The 20,403-nt window shown below is 34.9% G+C and overlaps 1 protein-coding gene across 5 annotated transcripts in view; it reads left to right on the plus strand.

Moving 5' to 3' along the window:
- Positions 1-20,403, plus strand: part of LOC131550578 (zinc transporter ZIP11-like) — a 148,438-nt gene that overhangs the window by 119,438 nt on the left and 8,597 nt on the right. For all 5 annotated transcript variants that reach the window (XM_058792753.1, XM_058792750.1, XM_058792749.1 and 2 more), the window contains one exon: positions 7,420-7,489. In XM_058792753.1, coding sequence (XP_058648736.1) covers positions 7,420-7,489 — 70 coding nt within the window. The remainder of the gene's footprint in view (positions 1-7,419; positions 7,490-20,403) is intronic.

Consider the following 20,403-nt stretch of genomic DNA (forward strand, 5'->3'; position numbering starts at 1 on the left):
TTCCTCCAGTTAAAAAGTGGTCTGGTCTTAATCAAGAGAGAAATCTGCATCAAGCAGCGTTTACAAGACAAAACAGCTCTAAACACATATGTGGCTGGATTTTGATGAGAGAGACAACAGCAGATGCACTTTTTCCACTGGAGGAATCGTTGTTATGGATTATGGACTCATAGTTTAGCCATAAGCAACAGTTTGAAGTTAAAACATCTTGATGTATTTGTTTCTTACAAACACGCAGCATTTGTCTCCTCCAGATGTTAACTGATGGACTGGAGTGGTGTGGATTACTTGTGGATTATTTTACCAGCTGTTTGGACTCTCATTCTGACGGCACCCATTCACTGCAGAGCATCCATTGCTGAGTCACTGATGCAGTGACACATTTCTTCAAATCTGATGAAGAAACAAACTCACAAACCCTGAGGATGAGGACATCTTCAGCACATTTTCATTTCTGGGTGAACTATTCCTTTAACATATAGAGATTTTTGGTATACCTTTTGAAAATCTCTCTTTTTGACAGCTTTAAGCAGGTAAAAACACTTTTCCACCCAAAGGCAGGCCGCTTATCCTGATTCTGTGCAGACAGATAGCAGCTGAAGTGAGACGGGCAGTGAAGTAAAGCACATGGAGAAAGTTCCTCACTGTGTCAGAAATGATTTTCGCTGAGAGCGGCGAGTGGAACGAGTCTGAGAGCTGATGTATAATGGCACCATCAGGATTTGCCACCGCTTAAAGCAAATAGTTTAACAATTAATTTATGGTTATTTTTTTATTTAAAATATAGTGACAGTGTTTTTGCTGTTAAACAGAATTAAACACATGGGAAACATATAATAGTTGGCTTAAATGGGCCATTCTTGTTCTACAGTACTTTTAAAAAATGAATTTGGCTTTGTCGTAATCTAAAGAACACTTGCAGAAATTTGTCAAGACCTGACACTTTAATTAAACAATTAATTACATCTGTGGAAAGAAAAAGAAAGATGGAAAAGAAGGAAAAACATTTTTAAACAAAACCATATGACACCAACACTAATACAAGAACTTGGCACGTGTTGTAAGCCTTATTTTAAAACGATTTTAGACACTCTCATGCCCCATTTAACCATTTGAAGTGTAGTGGATTTGTGTTTAGTACAGAGTCACAGACTTGAATCTTGTACACTTCTCTGTGCGTCACGGCTGGAGTGATTCATCTCTAAAGCCGCGCTGCTCACTTTAACATGCACTTGTGTCCACTCCTTCTCATTGTACATCCATTCTTTGATTCTAATGCGACAGTCTCATGCTTCATCCCGACCTAGAATTAAGACACGATTCTGAGCTTACGTTTGAATGCATGCATGCATAAATTGCATCTCCCAAGATGCTCTCTGCTCTCTTTCTGCTGCGTTTCATCAACGTCACACCAGACTCAAGGGTTTGAGTAGTTAACAAATCAGATGTTTCAGATGTGATGCAGAATTACTGACTTCAGTTTATTTTTAACATGCATTAATTGTTTTGACTCCATAGATAATATTTGTTTTACGTGCAAAGTCTGAAAAAATAATGCACATGTGAATCATTAACATAACGTTTTTGCATGCACACAAACACAGGCATTGTGAGAGGGCCAAATGCGAATGACATAGTCTAATAAAGTCCAGTGGCATTCATTGCTACATGTAGACATTATTAGTTTAAGCATGAAGATCGATGGCCTCAAGTCTTTGTGTGTCAGGTGTGTTTATTCGTGGTTTTGTGACAGAGCCCTGACACTCCCCTCATGTCTTGTTTTCTTGTCTCTCTCGTCTGCGTGCTCTGTTTCATGTTGGAGCGTGGTGTTTGGATCCCGGCGCTCGGTTCTGGTTTTCATGTCGTGGTTCAGACACTCACGCTCCAGGTTGGTCTTGCTGTGGGCCGTGCGCTCCTCTGTCCGTGTGTGTTGTGTTTTGTTCTGTTCGGCTGCGTGCTTTCTCTTGTTTTGTCTCGTTCTGTGTCGCACGCAGCTTGTGTTTTTTCTCCAGCTGCGTGCTTTCATGTTTGTCATGTTTTGTGTGAACACGTGGCTTATGAGCTGCGTGTTCGTGTCCTGTTTTGCACATGGCTAGTGATTTTGTTTTGCTGGCCATGTGCTTGTGTTTTTGTTTTGTGTGAGCACATGGCTTGTCTTGTTTTGTTCTGTGTGGCATGTGCGTGCGTGTCAATTGTCTTGACCCCACCCATCTTGTTAACTGTTTATTGGTTAATTTGCCCCACCTGTGTTCCCTTGTTTCCCTCCTCATTTGCTCCCTATTTATTCTCCATGTGTTTGCAGTCCCGTGCGAGTTCGTTGTCGAATGTGGTCGGTGATCCTCATGTCCAGCCTTGCCAGTCAAGAGCCAAGTTTTCCCCTACGGGGTAGTTTTTGTTTGTTTATTTAATTTTTGTGCTAATAAAGCTCTTTTTCCTCCTGTTGAGTCCCCAAATTGAGTCCTCGCTCTCATCCCTTCACCCGCACCCTGACATTTGTGTGCGTGTGTGTGCGTGTGTGTGTGTGCACGTGTGTGTATGTGTGGTTTTCATGTCCTGTGGAAAACACTGGGCTGATTTTCATACGTGCCTGCAGTTCATTAAGTTAAGTGCAACTAAACGCAGTGAATAACCTTGTGAAATACGGTCATTCGGCTTGAGGTTTTCTTAGCACTTCCCATCTGAGAACTTTATACAAAGGCATTCTATGAACAAAGCATAAAAAACCCTTCGGCAAAGATATCGCAACTAATCTGAAAGCAAACAGATGGTCCTTTGAAAGCGAACCGACCCTGATTCAATATATAGATTGCGCTCAGGAAAAGAAAATTATATTTGCTCTTTTGGCTGTGGGCGAAATTGCACCAGATCTTTTACTCTCTGTTCCCCATTGGTTTGCTGTCAGAGCTGAACACAGGTGAGATGGTCATAAAGTGTTCAGTTATTTGCAGTCTTGTCTCTTGTGTATAATCAAGCATTGCTCTCTAATCTCTAGTATGCATGCGTGAAGCCGCTAGTATGACTGTGCAACCCAGAGCTCAATTAAACACACACATGCACACTGTTGGTATTTGACTACCACACTTTATTATGCTGATGTGTGAAAGAGACATTGTAACTCGTCATATATTGATCTTGCGCATCGACTGCATCTTGTTTTTGTCCAATGGCGGTTAGACATTGTTGTTTCATATATGCTGCAGACGTGCGGCGACTACATTGTGACAGATTATGAATGTGCATTTGAAGCAGTGTTTTATTGAGTAGAGTTTAATCACTCTGAGTGTTCTCCCGCTGTCATTGCTTTCAGATTTATTTCGGGAATCCGTAGGGAATGTCTGATGGGTGTGAGACTGTCGAGCCATGTTAATGTTAATGTTAATGTTGATCTTGTGCCCTAGTGAGCTGGAATTTTACATTTTAAACTTAATTTTTCAATGCAATATACTCATATTACATCTAATTTGTATGTAGGGTCTGTTCTCTGTTATAATAAATCAGTTACATTCACAATCAAATTTATTTAAATGGAAAATAGTGTTTTTTTTTAGTAACATTGAAATTGATATTTGCATATTTCATCAATTTTATGATATTCTTATATTTCCTACATTCTTATATTTTCAAATATATACAATTTAATTGCAATAATCTTTTATAGATCTGATATAAAGAACAAGTGTAATTGTAATATGTATTAAACTGTGTTTTTGTAATAACATTTAAATCTAATATTCTTACAGTATATTAGATCAAAATGTGTGTATATATATACAGAACAAACATTATTTTTGAGCTCTGAATTTAGCGTTTTAAATCACAAAATGGAAATATAAAAAGTATATAATATTGAGTATTTTGAGTTACGCATCTATTGCAATAAAAGATCATGTCAAATATTCCAGAGGCACTTGGTGCATCACCACTTTTGGAAATATGTTTTTAATAATTCTTAATAAATAATAATAATAAAATGAGGGCAGTGATGTAAAGGTCAAAGGTCATCATGGTGTAAAATAACACTGAATGGTCAAAAAGGGCTGCACTGTAGAGGAAAATAAAAGTGACTGTATGCATTTTTGTGACAATGAAAATTTATTTCGGTTCGTTTATTTTGACCAGAGTCCCTAGGCAAAGAAATGTAGCACAATTTGTCCATTTATGATGTGCATGACTCAAACATTAAAACTGTGTCGCATCACGAGCAGGACTAGTTACGTCATCGTGTTTTATTAAGCTCAAATACTGCACACATGCATCCAGCCTCTGCTTTTGCTGAGTACACTGTAATGCTCAACTAAATCTGCGTTAGACACTTCAAGTCATTCATTTTGCCTTTTCATTATTGATTTTATGTCAAGCCTTTCTCTGTCCTTCAAGTCAAGAAAATGGCTGTTTTGTGCTGGAGATTTGGTGTTATTTGGATGGAGAGATAAGACATCTTCATTTCTCTCTTCTGGAGCGCGTGAGTGATGCTGAACGAGGGAAGATCATGTTTTATGGATGGAGGTGGAGAATAGATCAGCTCGAGGGGACGTTTGTAATGAATCTCTCGATGTGATTACACCGTGTGTGATACGAGCATTCACATGTAGATGTCTGTTCACCTGCACTTCTGGCCTGAAGTGTGTTTCACACAAGAACAATGTGATTTCTCAGGAATCTTATCGTGTAGTTCGTCAGCACTGTGGAGGGTCCTAACGACAACTGTTCTGAAATGTAGAATTAAAACTATTAGGCTTCCAGCAGCATTTATTTCTCATCGGATCTGATGTGGGCCGAGGGAAATGCAGAGGACAGTCTAAAACAGGATCAAATATAGGCCTACACAATTTTTTTTGTACATTTTCTGCCGATTGTGGGAGACAATATGCACAATTTAATACATTCTAAAACAATAAATAATAAAAAAAAATGTATAAAATATAAATTTAATGTATATAGTAAAGTGTATTAAGTTGAAATAACCCGTATGGTGTTAATGTTTATGTGAGGAAGAAGAAAAAAAAGAAGAAGAGGAGAAAAATTAAAGACGTGCCATGCCAGGGTTATATCGTTAACTAAAACCATAAAAAAAAAAAAATTTTTGTTGCTTTAAATAAATAAATAAATATAAGAACAAACAAACATACATACATTAACTGAAATCAAATAAAGTAAAATATGAATTTCAGCTAGTTTTAAAGTAAATACAAAAATATACATATACATTATACATAAAATACATAAAAAAGATAACTATATGTAGTCATTTCTAAGGCTGCATTTATTTTGAATATTATTGCAATTTAAACTAACCGTTTTCTATGTGAATATCTGTTAAAGTGTAATTTATTTCTGTGACGCACAGCTGTATTTTCAGCATCATTACTGCAGTCTTCAGTGTCACATGATCTTCAGAAATCATTCTAATATGCTGATTTGCTGCTCAACAAACATTTCAGATTATTATCGATAAAAAAAAGTTGTGCTGTTCATATTTTTGTGGAAACCGTGATATATTTTACTTGTCAGGATCCTTAGAGGAATACAAGTTTAAAAGAACAGCATTTATTTAAAATAGAAATGTTTTCTAACATTATAAATGTCTTTAATGTCACTCTTTCAAAAAATTAAAAAATACAAATCTTACTGACCCCAAACCCACCTCTTTAATCTCAGCACATGGTCTCTTCTTGTTTAAGTAACGCGATAGCTGCAGGTTCACCTTAGATGCTTTGCTGATGTGCATTTAGATTCTGAAAGACAACCTTAATGTCAGGTTGATTTGATATCGAATGCATTTACATATCCTTAATTTCCTCTGAGCCCAGAATGAATTTTCCTGGCTAAAGATAAGATTGACTTGATTAATCTGAGTGATGGCTTTGAATGAACATATTTACATAAACACACACACGGATCAGTCCGGAGGCGTGTGTCGCTGCAGGAGCGCTGTGGTGGATGACGGGAGTTGAATTGGACTCTGATTGGATGTCAGTTTATCAGATGGCTGAGGTTCTGCTGGACTGAAAAAGCGCATCTGTCTCAATGCTGTGTGAGATGTTTGAAATCTAAACTCAAATAGCAGAACAAACCACATGAGATCAAGACACATCCAGCCGCACACATGCACCGATGACTCGCTGATAACAGGAAATTGAGAGCTGAGAGTAAACAGGTAGCAAGTTTGGAAAGTGATTTTGAACATGAACTTTGTCCGACGTTACACATTTAATATAGGGGCCGCCAGAAACACACAATGCATTAAGTATCGTGTGACTCAAAAATGAAATTAAACAGAAAGGTTTCCAGAATTTTACTATAAAAGATACAGTTGCAACATTTTAAGTTTACAGATTTTTATTTTTCATAAACTGAAATAATGTTAATGTACCAAATTACTAAAATTTATTATAAAATGACAACCACCTTAAAAACACAAGTTGTGATGAGAAAGTCACTAACACACACCATCATAACACACACTAAAATAATGTGATAACCTTAATTTAACAACTTTAATTAAACAGGCAATTGCGACTAACTATCTCACAATCCTGACTTTTCTATTCAAAATTACAATATCTTGAAATTCTTAGTTTATATCTCAGTTTTAAGTTTATATCTTGCAAATTTTGACACGTCACAATTACACTTTATTGTATTTTATTTTATTTTTTTCCTGTGGCAGAAACAGGCTAATCTCTGCCAGTGGGGTAAGACAAATACAATTATTATTATAAGAGCAAACAAGCAAGATTATTATTATTTAACTGTTTTTTCCCTCTTGTTTATGCAAAAAAAAAATAATAATAATAATAATTTGGTATTTTTCAGAAACACATGAAAAATACATTAAATGACACTAAAGCAATGTAATAAACATCAATTTAACAACATAAAATGTAACAAAATTGTGTTTATGAAGTATTTTACAATGGCTTCAAACACGGCTAAGCCAATCATAATCAAAGACCAATTTTTCTTTAAGGCCACATCTCTCTTTAAAGGGAATCTGAGTCATTCCAAACCTGTATGGAGCACAAACGAATATATTTTGAAGAATGTTGAGGTCTGAGCAACTTTGGACCACAATGACTTTGAATCTATGAGACAATTTAACGGCTGTTGGCTCTTTAAATCAGAAAGGAGTGTCTTCAGTACGGCCTGCAGAAGTCACAGTGACCCAAGAACTAGACAATTACTGGACAGATGAGTGTCTGTGTGGCAGATAACAAACATGCTCTGCTCCCACTAGATTGTGGGCAATGGATTACGTTACTAACATCTCACAAACTGCCTTCAAAGCACATTTGATGACTGTAAATGGAGTGCAGTGCAGGAATGATGGGATTCTGAAGGCTTCCTTCATTGGGCTTGATTTTGTGTGGTCAGTTTTCATCTTGGTGTGTGACCAGGTGTGTGTTTTGTGTGTTTCAGAGGGTTTGGCTGTTGGCGTGGGCTTTGGAGCGGTCGGTAAAACTCCCTCGGCTACGTTTGAAAGCGCCAGGTAAGACATGAACGGGACTTTTCAAACATTTAATCACCTCGTATCATTTCGCAAAGCACAAAAGCAGAACGTCTGAGCTTCTGTTGTCTACAAGCGAATGGAAAAGCATAATAAATGTCGAGCATACAAAGATTTTCATCCTGAATTTCAGTCTGGTCCTCACAAAAAGCTAAATCCGGAAGAACACGGTGCACAAGTCATCATTTTATGATACTATTATCATAAATGCTTTTTTGAGCTTCGCCATATAAATCACCATTATTTTGTTGTTTGAAGAAGAGCCTCTTAGATGTTCTGAACATCTCATTTTGTGTTTCACGGATAAATTGAATTAAATCTAATATGAGGCCAGAAATAAACATTGGATTGAAGGCAGACAAAATGTAATGATGTAATGGTAAAAGCCAATATGCTTTAGGTTAAAAAAAAAAAGTTACTTTGGAACATCCTCTGCTGGATTGAAGGTAATGGTTTTAATTGCTTACATTTCATAAACTGCCCTAAATGGAGGGAAAAAATTATCTTATATATAAACATTCTTATATCAAGAGACATTTACTTGAGAAGCAAAATGTAGTCTTTTCTAAAAAAGTGAATGGAAATTCATATTTATGCTTAAAACATAAGCTCGAGATAAAAAAAGAGATAAAAAAGCAATTAAAAAAATTAATTATATTTAAAAAGTGACGTTTACTTTTTTTTAATCAGTATTGCAAGATATAAACTCATAATTCAGATTTTTTTCCTCAAATTGCAACTTTTATTTTTAAATTTTATTTAGTTAAATTTTATTTTATTTTGCAATTGTGAGCTCATATCTCTCAATTCAGATTTTTTATTTCCTGAGGATTGTGAGTTTTACATCTTTCAAGTTTGTTTCACAATTTTGTGTTTATACTATGCAATTCTAAGAAACAATTATGAATTGTGAGATAAAAAGTCACAATCACCATCATTTTATCCTTTTTTATTATTTATTTGAACCCTGTGGTGGAAACAGGCTTTCATAAAAATGAGAAAAAATCAATTGTAATGGCATCAGAAAAACAAGATTATTTTTCTGAACCCATTGGCTATATCTTTTTCTTGTTTAATGCAAAAATTGTAATACTTTTCTCAGAAAGCGAGACTTAATATCTGATATCATTTTGCATTAAAGTAAACACATCTCGATTTAAGAATGTGTAGATATTTGTATTGGAAAACAAGGCAAAAATACTGAGGAAGAAGCTGATTTAATGAGTGAAAATGAAATGCTGAGATGCTTCTTCGGTTGAGAGTTGAGAGCTCGGTCAGGCGTATTGCGGATCAGAACAGTGTCTGCTTAATTGTTCTGTCAAACTAATACCAGGCCCAGAAGGATGTGAGGGTGAGGAAACGATGACAGAAGTTTCATTTCGGGGTGAATTATTTCTTTAAAGGGCACATGCAGTTTTTTCTGACAGTATTGTGTGCTGCTGTCACCAAGTGGACAAAGCTGGTATTGTGAGATCTCTGCACACACACACACACACACACAGAGTGTGCTGTTGTGATCATGTTAGTATCCATGTTCTCGGGACAGTCTGTTTAAGCGGGAGAATCCTGGCAGACAGGGTTGGAGCGAGCGAGCGAGAAGGAAACCGGCTAACAAGTGTTCACATCACACCACCAGATGGAATCTATTAGCCGTCGCTGAGAATCAGAGCCGCATTGTAAGCACCGAAGCACCTGGACTCCACTACGGGTCTCAATGAGGTCCTGTGTGTGTGTGAGAGACCGCCATCCAGATGTGAGCTGAAGCTTGCAGATGTTGAGATAGAATACGTGTCTTTATTTAGTATTTGTGTGTTTCTCCATAGGGAAAGCATTAGTCTTACAATCGTGTAATCTCTTTACATCCGCACTGACAGCTGAGGGCTTGTGCGTTCTGTTTGCTCGTGATTAAAAGACCAATAGATACACGGTTTGTTCAATAAGTAAACACAGGCAGCAGCTTTCTGCGGTGTGCTGAACTTATGATACGGCATAAGAAAGAGGCCTTTGTCAGCCTGAAAACAACCAAGCAGAGTCCGCTTTTCACATCGTTTCAGCTTGACAAGAAACCATGATATTGATGTTTGTAATATCTTAATGTCGCATTTAACAGATTAAAGCTGGGCGAAAATGTACATTTCGCTTGTATCGCTTAATAAAAGCAATATAAAAGAGGATAAAAGCTAGACGTACTTATCAAATTTAAATATATCTCTAGGTGATGGTGGGAGATTTTCATTAAAGCATACTTTATACTTGTTTTTGAAAAAGAAACTTTAGAAGGAATGTAATAAAAATAATAAATAAATTTAGAATTGCAATATATAAACTCAGAATTCTGATTTTTTTTTTTTTTTTTCATAATTTCTAGTTATATGTGACCCTGGACCACAAAACCAGTCTTAAGTGTCAATTTTTCGAAATTGAGATTTATACATCACCTGAAAGTTGAATAAATAATATTTCCATTGATGTATGGTTTGTTAGGATAGGGACAATATTTGGCTGAGATACAACTATTTGAAAATCTGGAATCTGAGGGTGCAAAAAAATCAAAATATTGAGAAAAACATCTTTAAAGTTGTCCAAATGAAGTTCTTAGCAATGCATATTACTAATCAAAAATTAAGTTTTGATACATTTACGGTAAGAAATTTACAAAATATCTTTACTTCTCACAAATACTCTGCTTTAGTTCTATTATGCTGCACTGTATTCTGTTCTCCTTTATCCTTCTTTCTATTCTTAGTTAAAGCAATAATGGAATCGATACTTGCATGACCGTAAAGTCCTTTGGTTTGTCGTTTCGAGGAACCAGGAGAATCCCAGCCCTCTTTTAAGGGATTTCTGGGAAGAGAAAGCGTTTACATTAGCGTGATTAGTTTTTGGTAATTAAGGTGAGCTGGCTGAGCATCACAGGGAAGCCACGTCAGATCATGTTTTCCGTTCACCGAAGAACTAAAACTTTCCAAATGTTTTCCAAACATCAAAAATGATAATAATGGACATTATAGACTGTTCAGTCAGCGGTGACTCTTGAAAAGCCATGTTTGCAAAGCATGACGTTAGTCATCCAAGAATTTCAGCCTTTTTTTCTTTTTTTTTTCGGCCTCAATCCCATATTTTTGTGATTTTTCCTGATTGGACAGGTATAGACGAGCCGAAGTGCTTCTGCTAACATTATTTCACCGTGGCTCTGGTTGTTTATTCAGAGAGTCTTGATCTGACCTCCTCGCGGCCTCCGAGCTCTAGGAGGTTTTTGGATGTGTTTGTGCAGTTTCTGAAACTGTCTCGTTCTCCATCGTGAGCCGCAGAAGGCAGACAGGCAGTCAGACAGTCTTCTCTCTCTCTCTCTCTGCGCTCTGAAACAAAAGTCTGTTTGTTTTCCAGGGAAAGCCACTCTTCTGTTTCTTCCCTCTTTCCCAGCGCTCTTCTCCCAGTCAAAGCAGTCCTTGCATTCCCCAGTACCCACATACTCAAGTGGACTGTTAAAACCAGATGCTCAGAGGCTCTTCAAAGAAACGGGGACGGGTTTCTGTAGCTCCAGTGTAGGCAGCGTTTGAAGGTACAGAGCATATGTTGCTGACCGGATCCACTGAAGCCCACTGGCCCAGACATGCAGTGTATAGAGTTTGGTGAATGTTAGGATCGGAGCTATTTTAGTAGCATTAAAATACCATCATTGGTTTTGCTAATATTTTGAATTAGATTAGATTTTTCTACTGTCTATTTTACATTTTGATTTGAGCTAGTTTTAGTAATTTTGTTGCACATTCATTCATTCATTCATGATATTTATTACTTTTTATTTATTAGTTTTAATTTGAGTTATTTTTATATTTTCTCTTTAACGAGTTACTTTGTCATTTTGTTGTGCTTTTGTCATTTTGTTATTTATTTATTTCTATATACTATTTATTATTTTTATTTAGACGCATTTTATTATTTTTATATTTTCTCTTTAACTACACTGTAAAAAAAAAAAAGTTGAGCCAACTTAAAATTTTAAGTTGGCTCAACTTTTCTTTTTTTTTCCTTTTTAGAGTTTAGTTACTTTTGTAATTTGTTGTGTTTTATTCATCTTTATTCATTTTGTATTTATTTATTTATTGGCTATAGTATTTATGGTTTCGTTTTTTAGTTTTAGTTTATTTAGTTTCAGTTATTTTATGTTTTATATTTTCTCTTTAATTTTAATTAGTATTAGTTTTAGTGCATTTTGTCTGTCTGTTTATCTATCTATATATCTAGATCTTTATTATTTTTCATTTATTTAGTTTAGTCTTTATTATTTTTAGTTTATTTAGTTTTAGTACTTAAACTTGAAATGAAAAGTATTGCCATGGCAACTATAGCTAAAATAAAATGGTGAAAATATATATTTTTAATATTTATTTATTCATTTTAGTGAACATTTATTGTATGCAAAGTATTTTTAATGGCTTATTTTCCGTTAATGAACTAATCCTGGCTGGATAAGTGTGACATGAGTGAAGTCACTCCTCATCACGTTCAGCAGAGGTGACGTGACCTTGGAGCTGTCAAAACATTTTACAACAAGTTTATATTATTTCTAGGGCTAAATGTGACAAACTCAGCTGGAATAACAGTCTCCCGCCTGCTTCTCTGCTGGAGGTGTTTCTCTCAAACCTTGAATCATACTAACATCAGTCCACACACAAATTATAATAAATTGCCACAAACTCATTTTAATAGAAATAGATCATATGCATGCTTTTTCTTCAAAGAAAGCAAGCCAATTTTCTTCAGCAATTTCCTCAGAAAAAATTTAAATGATGAAGGTTAGAGAGGAAAATATGCAAAGGGCTTGTAAATAAATAATTTAACGGAATTAACGTGTTTGCAAGGTATTAACACAAATTGAATCAAGAATGTCAAAATGCATAATAATAATTGTATTATCATATATTTAAAATTGTGTCTAAACAGTAAGACATCTGCCATTTAATATCAAGCCATTACTGAATAATTTATGTATAGTTATTATTCCATTACTGCACTGTTTAATTTCTAAACTAGGCCTGGAGATGTTTTAATACAGTGACTAATTTGAACTATAGTTGGAATGTTTGATGAATCATTTCATGATTTCAAGTTCAATGAATTGGTTCGCAAGATATATTTGTAAAACTATATCTAGTTAAATATTGCTTTTAAAAATTTTCAAATGTTTATTTACTTGTTTGTTTATGTATCAGTGCATTACTACCATGCAAATCACCCTTATTTGTGTTTGTTTAGTGAAAAACCGCAAACCGTGAATTAATCCTTGATTATTTGAATTGAACTAGAAGCAGTGCACGTTTGGTGGAAAGGCTGTTTGGTGAACATGTATAGCACACATTTTCATCATAGTTTATGCTCAAACGTCTTTTCATAAGCTGTAGCGGTTCCTCTGTCAAACTGAAGCATTGGCGTCAGCGTTCGATGTTTTTTGGAGCTGATCTAGCAGCGTTTGGAGTTATTTGCGTTAAGCTTTGGCGCTGTGTTTACTAGTCCAGTGAGCGGGTTTAACCAAACACACATGCTGACAGGAATCTGCAGTACAATGGACCTTCGCAAAAAATCATAAACAGCTTGTCAGCCAAGACCGAAACACTTCCAGACTGATTTCTTGTTGAATTGAGATGGGCATCAACGTGAGACAGAAAGTTTGGTTTTAATAATTTATTGAGATGTTGCTCCGTCAAACGGTGTAGATGTGCTTTTCCTGCTCTTTCTGATCTATAGGCTGTATGGTTATATTTATGTCTTGCTCTCGCTGATGTATATCGTGTCTCTTTGATGAAGCACAGCGCATTAGTTTAATGAGTTGTGTTTGTTCATTTAATACTCATCTGACAGGCTGACAAGAGTTTTATGGTTCAGTTCCTCACAATCATCTGCTTCAGATGGTATATGATACTATGATTTTTATTAAATCTGACTCTTTAAAAATGTCCATTGTCCTGAGTTTATAATTGAAATTTATATTAGAAATTGTCTGGTTTGCCTTTAGGAGACTTTGGTGCAAACATGATGCAATTATGGATGAAGCTCATGCCCTCCTCAAACAAATGAAGCCTGCATGTACTGTATGATTCATTTTAATGCTGCTTATGAAATCACCCATACTTGGAAAGACTTGATGTATGCAACACTAACAACTTGAATATAATCTTCTAATAAGCACATCAGTGCATTTCAGCATCCTCTTCTCACATATGTCATTTTCATATTTTCTGCATTGTTTTCCCACATGTTCAGATTGTGTCGACGAATTGCTTTCAGAATAATGAACAACAGTAATGTCGTCTCCAGCGGCTCTGTGCTCCTCAACATCACGCATTATGTTGCTGTTTCTGGAAACTCATTTTGTGTGTCGTGATCTTTTAAGATTAAATGGAGTCTGGAAATCCTCATCGCGCTTCATATGTCAGTGTCACAGCTTCAAAACGTTCCCACTGTTTGCTGAGGTCTCTTTCTCGTGTCTTTTTTGCACAAATGCATCAGTTTGTCAGTGATGGATGCTACATATTTCTTTCCATTTCTTCTGTATGTCTCCAAATGTATATGTTTGCTTTAGTTGCAGTAAAGCACCACTAACGCTGGGCTGAAACCGATCATCTGCTGAATTCAGTGAACGGATCGGTCAGAAATGCTGCTAAACAAACATTGTTTTTGTGGATTTGGGTTGGTAGGTTTGTGATGGACCTGTTTCTTGTTTCCTTTCCCCCCAAATCCATCAGGAATAAGTCGGCTAGAGCTTGTTTTTTGTCTGATATTTCCCATCTTGTACATGATGTATTATTTAATTTGTTGTTGCTTGAAATTTTTTGTCTATGGGGAAGAAATGCCCGCTGTGTTTACTAGCTAAATTAACAACTACTATTGAGTTTAAGGATCATATCAAGACTGTATCTCAGGTTAATAAGAGATATGTGTGTAATTAAAATAATAATTTTAACCCATTAATTGCATTACTTTTAGTTATGCAAAATGATATCATTTGCATTTTACAATTTGAATGATGGCTTATTTTAAAATAAATCTATTATTATTATTATAAATGCATTAATGAGCTTATGAGTATAAGAATCAAGATCATAATTTAAATGTCATTTTAATAATTTAAGTGTAATGAGTTTTAAATTCTCATGATTTACATTGCTTTCACATATTTTTATATTTATAACGTTCATAACATTATTATTTATATTTTACAATTTGAACAATCTCTTATTTTTCTAATGATCAATATCTTGCAGATTTTGCATGTGGTATAAATGCCTTTGTCTAGAAAGAAAATTGAGTGTCCATTATGACAACTAGCTAAATCTAACACAACTAAAGAGTAATAAGTGACATGGGTGTGATTTTTTATTATTTTATTTTTAAATGACAAGTTTTAAATGCTCATGAATTATTAAATAAACATTTTAACCCATGCATTACATTGCTTTCATTATTCAAAGCATTATTTGCATTTTACAAATGTAATAATCTGTATTTTTTCTTCTAATGATTAACATTGACTTTATAGGTGGTTTGTAAACTTATGAGAAGAGCTGTGTGCTAAAAGTTCAGTCTACGCTTCAAAATGTACTGTATATGCAGGCTGTGAAAATATTTAGTGAAAATGTGAGAAAAGAAAGCAGGAGAGAGAGAGAGAGAGAGAGAGCAGTGCGAGGGCTGGACTGATGGCTCTCTATCTAAATGTTATTCTCTGCAGTCCTCAAAGAGCACATTGTGCTTTGAATCTCAAAAACATAGGGCCCCTGTTCTCTGGCTCTCTGTCTCTCATCCATCTCTCTCCCTCTTTCTCCACATCCCTCCATTTCCTCCACCCCACCCTGCTTTCCCTCCTGCGTTTTCATTTCGCCGTCTCTCATCTCTCTCACATGATAAGGGCTTTAAGAAACCTTAAGGGAAGAGTTCATTTCTCTTTTATTCTCTTGTTTATTGAGTTTTGGCAGAGTGTGCCGGCTCTTCAACCCTCCCTGCCCTCTTATTATTTGTTTGTCTGTTTTTTCCTAGAAGGAAAAGCATGTTGATGGCATTTGATTAGTTGACCATAATCAAAGAATCACATTCGTTACCAATATGAATGCCTCATAATTGTGCAGATTTTCCCTAAAAAACAGTGCTAGACATGTGCATCTGGGTGTCCTCAGAACAGTGAAGGTTCTTCTGTGAGCAAATGCTGTTAATCAGAGTTTGGACGTCATTCAGGTTAGGTTTAGCAGGACTTGGCTCCACACTACAGGTGTGTGTGTGTGTGTGTGTGTGTGTGTGTGTGTGTGTGTGTGTTTATACATGAAATACAGCCCACAATCCAACTTTCTGTCTGGCTTCTTCAGAGACGCACCTGCCATTCTCAAAGCTGCTTTTATAACAGCTAACAGTTTGAGAGGAAACCGTGAGATTCTGCATTACAGCGCTGGAAGTTAAGGTCATTGCACACTTTTTCATCCGAAATTTTTGCACGTTAAAAAATAAATACGACCTCATGTTGTGTCAATCATGTTTACACACTGCCTCCGAAACTTTCGTCCGTCATGAAAAAATTCGAATTAGGTTCGATTTTCTGCATTTTGGCATCCGTAGCATGCATTTTGATAGGAAAGGATAAGGAAAATGGAAAAACACACGCGAAAATTTTGGACTCAGTGTGCAATGACCTTTAGAGTTATATGGGACAGAATGTGTCTGTATAATAGTTCAGCCTTAATTGTTCACATTAATTTTCCCTCGTGTAGCTGAAGTACAAGGTTTCTTGAGCTTTTTTACTTGGAACTTCAAAATTAGCGCTGCAATTGTAAACATATACTTACTAAACAAGTACTTACATACACAAATACACACACACACACACACACACACACACACACACACACACACATATATACACTGCCGCTCAAAAGTTTGGGATCAATATGATTTTTAATGTTTTTAAAGGGAGTCTCTTCTGCTCATCAAGGCTGTATTTATTCGATCAAAAATACAGAAAAAAAACAGTAATATTGTGAAATCTTATTGCAATTTCTAATATTGGTTTCCTATTTTAATATACTTTAAAATAGAATTTATTTCTGTGACGCAGCGCTGCATTTTCAGCATCATTACTCCAGTCTTCAGTGTCACATGATCCTTCAGAAATCATTCTAATATGCTGATTTATTACGAGTGTTGAAACTCTTCATATTATTGAACATGTGATACTTTTTTTTTTTGATTCTTTGATGAATACAAAGTTAAAAAATGTACAGCATTTGTTCAAAATTGAATTTTTTTTTTCTAACAATTTAAGTCTTTACCATGATAATTTAACTCATCCCTCCTGAATAAAAGTATTAATTTCTTTAAAAAAGAAAGAAAGAAAAAATTACTCACCCCAAACTTTTGAATAGCATTGTATATTGTAACACAAAATTTTAAATGCATGCTGTTCTTTTTAACTTTTTATTAATCAGAGTATCCAAAAATTAATAAATACATATCACAGGTCCCAAAAAAAAGATGAAGCAGCACAATGGTTTCCAACACTGATTATAAATCAGCATATTAGAATGATTTCTGAAGGATCATGTGACACTGAAGTCTGGAGTAATGATGCTGAAAATTCAGCTGCGCATCACAGAAATAAATTCTATTTTAAAGTATATTAAAATAGAAAACTGTTATTTGAAATTGCAATAATATTTCACAAAATAACAGTTTTTTTCTTTATTTTTCATCAAATGCATACAGCCTTGATGAGCAGAAGAAACTTCTTTAAAAAACATTAAAAATCTTACTGATCCCAAACTTTTGAACAGCAGTGTACATACTGTTTTTTGAACAGTTCTTTTAAATCTCATAAAAATAGTAATTATTTAGTTTTCTGAGCAGTAGTGTTCTTGCACTTCATGCTTATAAAAAATACATTATTCTTCCAATACCAAAATCATCATTAAACCAATAAATGAATTCAATTTTAAGTGTGATTTTAAATTTAATTGCAGTTTATACTTATATATTCATACATATATTCATCCAATAACAATAAATAAGTAATACATAATGTGATTTTAAATGTGATTTAAATGCAATTTATAATTACTGTATGCACTTTTGAGTATACTTACTCATGCTTATACAAATACTTGTGCAGTTTTGTAGGTTTTGGTCTTTCTGTCTTTGGGTAGATACTGTAGAATCTGTACATACAGTATAAGATGTCAGTGTGGTGGCATTGCCATCTTTTAAAGAGACTCTGATTCAGCAAAGCAAAGCTCTGGTCTGTGTCTTCTTTGAAACAAACTAATGGCAAATGACAAGCCAGCACAAACATTGTGATCACCATCTTATACTCGCCAGTAAAACTTTGCGTTAATGTCCATGCAGTGCAGAGCAACAAGAAAATAATATCTAATAAAACGTTGTATTTTGTATATGTGTAGTACAGTATTTTGAGAGACTTTTAGTGCCTTTTAGAGCATTAGAATATGCATTTACTCATGATTTTAAATACTTTGATCTGAAGCTTTACATTCTTGAATATTTAATGCTTGTTAAGTTTTGCTTAAATTCTTGAATATTTAATGCTTACACTTTTGACTGAAGGCCATTTTGACTGAAATTTCCTCAATTTATCTGGTAATTATCTCACATTGATATCAATGCCACTTTTTAAATCTTGTTAAAATTTGCTTAAATTCTTGAATATTTAATTAAAAATGTCTATATTGATTGGTTGATTGACTGACTTAAAGGCCATTTTGACTAAATTCTTGAATATTTAATGCTTACACTTTTGACTGAAGGCCATTTTGACTAAATTCTTGAATATTTCATAAAGTTGCCATATATATATATATATATATATATATATATATATATATATATATATATATATATATATATATATATATATATATATATATATATATTATATATATATATATATATATATATATATATATATATATATATGTATATATATATATATATATATATATATATATATATATATATATATATATATATATATATATATATATATATATATATATATATATATATATAAATATATATTATTATTTCTATTATCTTTTAGAAACCAATATTTAGATTAACCTTTATGAGTAATTTTTATAATTAATAAATTTTTAATTAATTCACATAGGACTGTAATATATAATGTTTCAGCACTGTTCAGTGAAGCATTGCTATGAGCCGGTAGATCACACGGCCTGATCGATTGCGGCAAAACAGAGTTATAAACTGTTTGTAGGTATATTTTCCCACAGTTGTGAGAGTGAAAAGCAGCGGGTGCGCTGCTTACGCAGGTCAAAGGTCGCTGGAAAGCCATAGTGATTGGTGCAGATGGTTTAGGGGATTTTCCCTCATTTCGCCCAGATCCCCATGCTCTTCCCAACACACAGATGCCCATTCAGGGCAGACCCCCATGGATGGAGGGGGGGCACCAAAGGCCCTTTGTGCCCAGAGAGGAGCTCTGTGGTCAGACACTGGAGCCACTGTCTTCCCCTCTCAATGGAGGCTTCTTCATGCTTTTGCAATAACGCTGGAATGTTTCCCTTTATGCTTTTTTTGTTTGTTTTAATACAGACGTCAGCCCAGACACACACTGTATCACGAACCCACATCCCCGCTTCGTTTCCCTTTGCTCTTGAGCTCGTATACCGAGCTAAGAAAGGGACGTGTTGGAATGGCATTGTGCGTTTCGAGATCTCCACCCTGTTTTACTGCTGAGAGCTTGCGGTTACTGAAGCCTGTCCTCAGAGGTGGGTGAATAGACTCACAGAAATAGACCTGCCTCAGAGGAGTGAAATATGCCAGAGAAGAATTCCTGGGGATGGGAAAACATGTTTCTGAAATGGTGAGAAGGGCTGTTGTTTCCACACTGTGTGAACATTAGGCCGTGGACTCTTCAGCTGGGTGAGCGAGTTCGCTTCGCCCTTCTCCAAAAACTCCCCTTGGTTTTCTCTTCAGCCTTTCATTATGCCACACCACAGTTTCTCCTGTCCTCTCATCCGTTCTTCATTTCTCTTCCTCTCTCAAGTCGACATGCAGTGGAAAATTGCCCCATCTAATTTCTAAATGCATCTCATAGATCTTATCGTGAAATCCATGCATCCATGAAAAATTAACCTCAAAATGTTTATTAAAAGTGTCATAGTTTCTACATTGCCAATCAGATTTGTTTTTTTGTAAAATTCTGTAAAATGTACGGTAAAAAAAAAATGGCAGCTGTGGTTGCCAGAATTTTACTGTAAAAAAAAAAAAAATACGGTAGCAACATTTTAGGTTTTACGGTTTTAACTTAAATTTACATTTAAATACATTTAAATAATTTCATTAACTGATATAATGTTAATATACCAACCTATCGAAGTACTGAAATTACCTTTGTAATACACTGATAACCACCAAAAGCAGGCGATGATGAGAAAGTCACATGATAAACCAAAGCCCATCACAAGCTTTTTACCATATATAGAAGTGCACAGTGTCATTCACACAAACACTAAACACCATCATGGTAACACACATGAAACTGAAATAATGCAATAAACATTAATTTAACACCAATAGATGAAACATGCAACCCTAATGTACAAAACTGATAAGAAAAAACTAAGAAGAAACATAGTTATTTCAACAACAACAAAAAAAAAAACATCAAATTTGAAATGGGAATTCTGGGAATGTCAATTTACGGTTATTTACTGTAAATTATATGTTCTTTTTCACTTCCAAAAACGGTATACTACCGTAAAATTACATGTAATGTCCAATACAGTTTTTCACCGTATATAGTAGGAGGAACTTAGCACTAGCCATTTAACAGGTTTTTACTGTAGCATTTTTACAGTCTTTTACCATTAAATTCACGG

The sequence above is a fragment of the Onychostoma macrolepis genome, chromosome 12 (genome assembly GCF_012432095.1).
Source record: "Onychostoma macrolepis isolate SWU-2019 chromosome 12, ASM1243209v1, whole genome shotgun sequence".
Classification (NCBI taxonomy): domain Eukaryota; kingdom Metazoa; phylum Chordata; class Actinopteri; order Cypriniformes; family Cyprinidae; genus Onychostoma; species Onychostoma macrolepis.